At 54.6% G+C, this 6,506-nt stretch overlaps 1 protein-coding gene across 1 annotated transcript; it reads left to right on the top strand.

Annotated features, from left to right (window-relative positions):
- Positions 1–1,431: 1,431 nt before the first annotated feature.
- Positions 1,432–6,280, top strand: IGFBP6 (insulin like growth factor binding protein 6). The gene is made up of 4 exons (XM_509089.7): positions 1,432–1,991; positions 4,644–4,789; positions 4,973–5,092; positions 5,966–6,280. The coding sequence occupies exons 1-4, from the start codon at positions 1,655–1,657 to the stop codon at positions 6,086–6,088; spliced, it is 726 nt and encodes a 241-aa protein (XP_509089.2). The 5' UTR covers positions 1,432–1,654; the 3' UTR covers positions 6,089–6,280.
- Positions 6,281–6,506: the final 226 nt, after the last annotated feature.

The raw sequence follows: 6,506 nt of genomic DNA, 5'->3' as shown, positions 1-6,506 counted from the left end.
TTGGTTCCAGGGAGCTTAGTCAGAGCTTGTGGCAGGGGGTTGAAGAGCCTTGGTGGAAGGGGTGCTTTCTCTCACCCCTTTCCCAATTTTGCCCTTCCTCTCCTCTGCCCTGGTCTACTTCTCCCATCAGCAGTAGCTTCTCCCATCAGCTGCCCCACAACCCTCTCCTCCCTGCCTCTCCAGTCTGCATCAGTATCTCAGGGCAACAGGAAAACACCATTCTCCAAACACAGGTCCTAGGGTCCCAGGGTTGCATGGCGAAGCGGGCTGTGCTGACAATGAGGTTCGTATTATTTCTATTTACCTAAAAGTTCAAGAAGGCCTTGCTGACATTGTTGCTTGGGGCCCAGCATTTAAACTTAGTCACTGCCCAGAGCCCTTGTTTTAGGAAAGAATGAGATGGTCCCTGTTGCATAACCCAGAGCTGGGTGGGTGTGGGTTGCCGAAGGAAACAGTCCCTCTTCCTCTCTCTTGTGAGGCCTGGCTAGGAGTGCCTGGGATGGGCGGGACACTGCCTGGGGAAGATGGGTGGGGAGCGGTGGAACCCGACCCTTGGAGCGAAGGCGGACAAGTAGGCAGGCAAAGATGCTGAGTAGTCCCTCCCCAAAGTCCCCTGGGCACAAGACACTCTGATGAATCTAGAAAACCCCATGGATGACTGGGAGGGAAGGAAACGGATTCTGGAAGAGGAGAAGAATGGAGGAGCGAGCTTACCTGAAGGACGGGGATGGGGAGGGGGGTGGGGTCTGCTCTCTGGCCACTGTCCCCAAGAGCATCCCGAATACGAGTTCCTTTAATTCTCTCCCTCTCTAGTTTCAACCTGCCAATTTCCCCCTTTCCCTGCCTCCCAGCCAGTTCTCACCCTGCACACAGCCCTCTCCAATCCTTCCAGACTCCGCATGCGCCCACCACAACCCTAGGGTCTCCTACGGTTCATTCAAGGTGTATCCCTCCCTGCCTCCTGGCCCTTCCCCCATTGGCTTACCCCAGTCTGGTTCCCCTCGGGCCCCTTTTCTCCATAGTCTTATCTCAAGGGTGCTTTCTCTTACTCCTTTCCCAATTTTGCCCTTCCTCTCCTCTGCCCTGTTCTACTTCTCCCATCAGCAGTAGAATTTCCCAAGACCCCGTTATCCACCCTCTCCATCTTTTCTCTGTCCCTCCACATTTGCCCACTCCTCTTGTGATCCACACACACCATCTCTTCTCAGTTCCCTTTCAGCCCCCGTCTTCTCACTCCCCACCGGGTCCCTGCATGCCCCTCGTCGTCCTACACATACACACTAAGTGGATTGCACTCCCGTCCTCCCCTTCTTCCGCTCCTCCCCACCCTCCAGTCCCTCCAGCCAGCTGTACAGCTCCCAAATTCCGGGCCGAGATTCCCGGGAACAAAGCAAGAAAAATCAGAGCAATTTGGGAAGTAAACAGAAACTGGAAAGGGAGGGGGAAAGAAGAGTGGGGAGGACCCAGGTTGGGGGGGCCCTCTCCAGTCCCACCCAGTTTAGGGAATGCCCCTGCCCTCTCCCCCACCCCCCTTCACCTGGCTCTTAAAGGGCCCGGCCCCTGGCCGGCGGCTACTTAAGACAGAGGGGCGGCGGCGGGCAGCAGCTGCGCTGCGACTGCTCTGGAAGGAGAGGACGGGGCACAAACCCTGACCATGACCCCCCATAGGCTGCTGCCACCGCTGCTGCTGCTGCTGCTAGCTCTGCTGCTCGCTGCCAGCCCAGGGGGCGCCTTGGCGCGGTGCCCAGGCTGCGGGCAAGGGGTGCAGGCGGGTTGTCCAGGGGGCTGCGTGGAGGAGGAGGATGGGGGGTCGCCAGCCGAGGGCTGCGCGGAAGCTGAGGGCTGTCTCAGGAGGGAGGGGCAGGACTGCGGGGTCTACACCCCTAACTGCGCCCCAGGACTGCAGTGCCATCCGCCCAAGGACGACGAGGCGCCTTTGCGGGCGCTGCTGCTCGGCCGAGGCCGCTGCCTTCCGGCCCGCGCGCCTGCTGGTGAGTCCGCGCCCCGCCCCTGCCCCGCCCACGTGAGACCCGCGTCCTCCAGGCAGGGTCCTGGGGAGACGGGAGTGGGTGGCCCGGCAAGCCTTTCCGCCCTGGCCCTTGACGCTTCCGACTTTGGGGGGCACATTTGTGTGGGGGAGAAGGGGCAAGTGCAGGAAGCTGAAGTGCAGCCAGGGGACCTGGTGATACAGCAGAAGGTGTCTGCGCTCTCGGCCTTCTTTTTTGCTCCATTTATTTTCCCTTGATGGAGTGTGCGTGCAGGTGGGAACTTGGGGGAGGCAGGGGGAGAAATGGGAGGGTTTTAGGGCCATTCCATGGGCTCCAGCAGGCCCAGCTCCTACAACCCTAGACGGCCAAGCTGGGGAAAGGACCCAAATGTTTTTCTCAGCTTCCACTTGGAGAAAAGGGGAGGGGAACCCCAGACTCCGAAATTCTGCACACACTGAGAAATGACTCCTTTCCTCCTAATACCGGTGTTCGAAGCACCTAAACAGGAGGCGTCTAGAACCGAAGAGGCCCCAAATCCAGGGTTGTATTAGACTTGAGTAGGGACTGAGGGCAGGCTAGGGCGTAGGTTAGGGGAGAGGGGAGAAAGAGTAGGGGAAAGAGGGAATCTGCCAAATCAGGGTTATGATTTAAACCTGCTCAGAATCGTTCACCCATCCTACCCCACCCTGCTCCAGGGAGGAGAGCAGAAGCTGAGTCACTGGGTGGGTGGGACAGAAGTGAATCAGCCGTGAAAACATGGGGGGCAGCAGGGAGATGGGGAGGGCAGGAAATGCAAACTGTGCATCCCAGAGGCTCTGGGTTCCTTCCACGGGAGGGGATGGAGAATTCACTTGGAGTTTCTTTCAGTTCCAAATGCCTGAGTGCAGGCTTCTGGGCGTCCTCCTAGAAGGTGGTCTGGGTGGATGAGAGGAGGCAGTTTGGAACTAAATGGTTGGGTGCTAAATGTAGGGAATGAAGGACAAGGTCTGGGGAGGGGTGGGCATCCTGAGGAAGAAGGATCAGACTCAGGATTGCAGGGGAAATGTCTCCTGGGTTGTGAGTGGTAGTTAGCTGGGAGCTTGTCTTTAGGCACAGAGGAAGAGGATCCCTTCAGGGGTTCTGATATCTGATTAGATATTAGGCAAATTCCAAGCAGTCAGTACATGCTCCCCTTTCTGCCTTTGCCTGTCCCTGACTTATTTCCTCACCCCTTCCCAGTCCTGAGCTCTCCCCGGACCCTCCGGAAACTTTCTCCAGAGCCAGGAGCAACCTGCAGGTTGGAAGCCCCTCATTCCTTGCACCTTCTTAATCTGCCCTCAGCCTGTCTTGGTTAAGGGTTGAATCCATGTGCTCCTGGGACCACTGGGGTTGAGCTGGCCTGGGTCACAGGGTACCAGAAGGGAGAGGTTCCCACTGCAGTGCCCCAGAAGTAACCACATCTCAGGCCTGGGAGGGGTGGGTTGAGTCATAGCAAGGTCACAGCAGGGACACACATTCCTTTTGGGTCCCTGTTGGCCCCCCTCCTACATCCGTTGCTCTTCTGCCCCAGCTCTCTGGCTTCGTGCGCCCCCTTCTGGCCTCTGGTGGAACAGCCAGGTCTTGTCACCCAAAGCCCAAAGCCCCAAATAGTCCTTTGAATTTGTTCATTTTTTCATTTATTTTATTATTTATTGTAATTAATTGATTGATTTTTAAATTAGTTAATTTTTTAAATTAAGTAATTAATTAATTTTTTAAAATTAAGTAACTTTTTAAAATTAAGTAATTAGTTAATTTTTAAAAATTAAGTAATTAATTAATTTTAAAAACTATTTATTTATTTTGAGACAAAGTCTCACTCTGTTGCCCAGGCTGGAGTACAGTGGTCCAGCGTCTCACTGCAACCTCCGCCCCCCCGAGTTCAAGCGATTCTCCTGTCTCAGCCTCCGGAGTAGCTGGGACTACAGGAGACTGACACCATACCAGGCTAATTTTTGTATTTTTAGTGGAGACGGGGTTTCACCATGTTGGCCAGGCTGGTCTCGAACGCCTGACCTCAAGTGATCTGCCCACCTTGGCCTCCCAAAGTGCTGGGATGACAGGCATGAGCCACTGCGCCCAGCCAATAATTTATTTATTTTTGAGACAGGGTCTCACTCGGTTGTCCAGGCTGAAGTGCAGTAGCACAATCATGGCTCACTGCAGTCTTGACTTCTGGGGCTCAAGCAGTCCTCCTGCCTCAGCCTCTCAAGTAGCTGGGACTGCAGGTGCACGCCACCACACCTCGGTAATTTTATAAATTATTTGTAGAGATGAGGTTCTCATTATGTTGCCCAGGCTGGTCTCAAACTCCTGGGCTCGAGCAATCCTCCCACCTCTGCTTCTCAAAGTTCTGGGATTACAGGCGTGAGCAATTGCACCCATCCTCATTTTCCATTTTTGCTTTCCAAAATTCATCTCCTTTATAAGCCTTAAAAATCAGTATGGGAAATACTGGGGAATATTGTCAGGAAAAGTAATATAACTATTTGTCAGAGAAAGAAACTAGGGCCAGCATCATGCAACAGCGGGGCATAAGGCCCTCCCTTCCTTACTTCAGCAGGTGATGTGGGCAAGGCCCTTCTCCACATGGCTCTGCCTGATTTCTGACCTCTCCTTCTCCTATTCCTCCTCCAGTTGCAGAGGAGAATCCTAAGGAGAGTAAACCCCAAGCAGGCACTGCCCGCCCACAGGATGTGAACCGCAGAGACCAACAGAGGAATCCAGGCACCTCTACCACGCCCTCCCAGCCCAATTCTGCGGGTGTCCAAGACACTGAGATGGTGCGTTTGGAGCTGGTAGGGAGCAGGAGGGGTGGGAAGCCCTGGAGACTTCCATCTGAGACTGCTCCCTTGGGCTTGGAGACATCTCCATTGTCTGTCCTGGGTGCTTGCCTGGTGGGCCAGAAGGTTGGAACGGGGAGCTGGGCTGGAGCGGTTCTAAGCTGCCTACTCTCCCTTCCCCAGGGCCCATGCCGTAGACATCTGGACTCAGTGCTGCAGCAACTCCAGACTGAGGTCTACCGAGGGGCTCAAACACTCTACGTGCCCAATTGTGACCATCGAGGCTTCTACCGGAAGCGGCAGGTGAGACTATTTTTCTTCTCCTCCTGCTCCAGCAGAAGGCTCCTGCCAGGGAGTGGGGGCGGTGCTGCTTACAAAGCTGCATAAATAAGACACTGCCCCATCTTTAAGGATCTTCCAACTTTAGGAGAACATAGAGAATATAATTTATTAAACAAACTTAGAGAATAATCAACCACACACTGTGAGAGAAAACCCACTTAAGGAATGCCCTAACTCAGTGGCTCTCGAACTTGAGGCATCAGAATCCTCCGGAGGGCTTATGCCACACAGATGGCTGAGCCCCACCGGCAGCCTTCCTGATTCAGGAGGTGTGGAGTGGGGCCTGACAATATGCATTTCTAACATGTTCCCTGGTGATCCGGATTTGGGAACGTCACTTTGAAAACTACTGTTCCAGGCTAGCAGAATGCACACAATTTATTGGTTGAAGAGGGGGAACTAAAGAGAGGGAACACTGGGCCGGGTGCGGTGTCTCATGCCTGTAATCCCAGCACTTTGGGAGGCCAAGGCTGGTGGATCACGAGGTCAGGAGTTCAAGATCAGCCTGAACAACCTGGTGAAACCCCATCTGTTTTAAAAATTACAAAAATTAGCCAGATGTGGTGGCGTGCACCTGTAATCCCAGCTACTCAGGAGGCTGAGGCAAGAGAATTGCTTGAATCTGGGAGGTGGAGGTTGCAGTGAGCAGAGATCATGCCAATGCATTCCAGCCAGGGCGACAGAGCGAGACTCCATCTCAAAAAAAAAAAAAAAGAGAGGGAACCCCCGAGGGGACGCTCAGGTGTTTTTACATCCTCAGACTCAGATGTCCCCTCTCATTCTCCTGCTGGAAGCCTCTGGCCTCACTCCTGACCTGTGTGCCTCTCTCTCCAGTGCCGCTCCTCCCAGGGGCAGCGCCGAGGTCCCTGCTGGTGTGTGGATCGGATGGGCAAGTCCCTGCCAGGGTCTCCAGATGGCAATGGAAGCTCCTCCTGCCCCACTGGGAGTAGCGGCTAAAGCTGGGGGATAGAGGGGCTGCAGGGCCACTGGAAGGAACATGGAGCTGTCATCACTCAACAAAAAACCCCAGGCCCTCAATCCACCTTCAGGCCCCGCCCCATGGGCCCCTCACCCCTGGGCCTTTACACATGCGGTTGGAAAGAGTGTTGGTGTTGGCTGGGGTGTCAATAAAGCTGTGCTTGGGGTTGCTGGCTTGTGTCTCTGTGTCTGCCTCTCACAATTCTGGAATCCCTGGCCCTCTCTTTACCCCACTACAGCTCACTCACAGCATTTCTCCTTTCCTGTGGATACCTTTAGTCCTTCCTGTGACAGCCAGGCAGAAGCTTCAAGCCATCAAGCCTCACAGAGCTGCCCACCAGGAGTTGGGAGTGGGAAGGGGAGACACTGAGATCATGGCCTTAATTTGAAGTTGTGA

The sequence above is a fragment of the Pan troglodytes genome, chromosome 10 (genome assembly GCF_028858775.2).
Source record: "Pan troglodytes isolate AG18354 chromosome 10, NHGRI_mPanTro3-v2.0_pri, whole genome shotgun sequence".
NCBI lineage: Eukaryota > Metazoa > Chordata > Mammalia > Primates > Hominidae > Pan > Pan troglodytes.
This window is presented reverse-complemented; position numbering and strand designations above follow the sequence as displayed.

What these genes read in the sequence shown, in the direction of transcription:
- IGFBP6 (XM_509089.7), top strand. Translation starts at nt 1,655, where the DNA reads ATGACCCCCCATAGGCTGCTGCCACCGCTGCTGCTGCTGCTGCTAGCT. An exon ending in GTGTCCAAGACACTGAGATG is followed by an intron (nt 4,790 to 4,972) that starts GTGCGTTTGGAG and finishes TCCCTTCCCCAG; the next exon opens with GGCCCATGCCGTAGACATCT. An exon ending in GCTTCTACCGGAAGCGGCAG is followed by an intron (nt 5,093 to 5,965) that starts GTGAGACTATTT and finishes CTCTCTCTCCAG; the next exon opens with TGCCGCTCCTCCCAGGGGCA.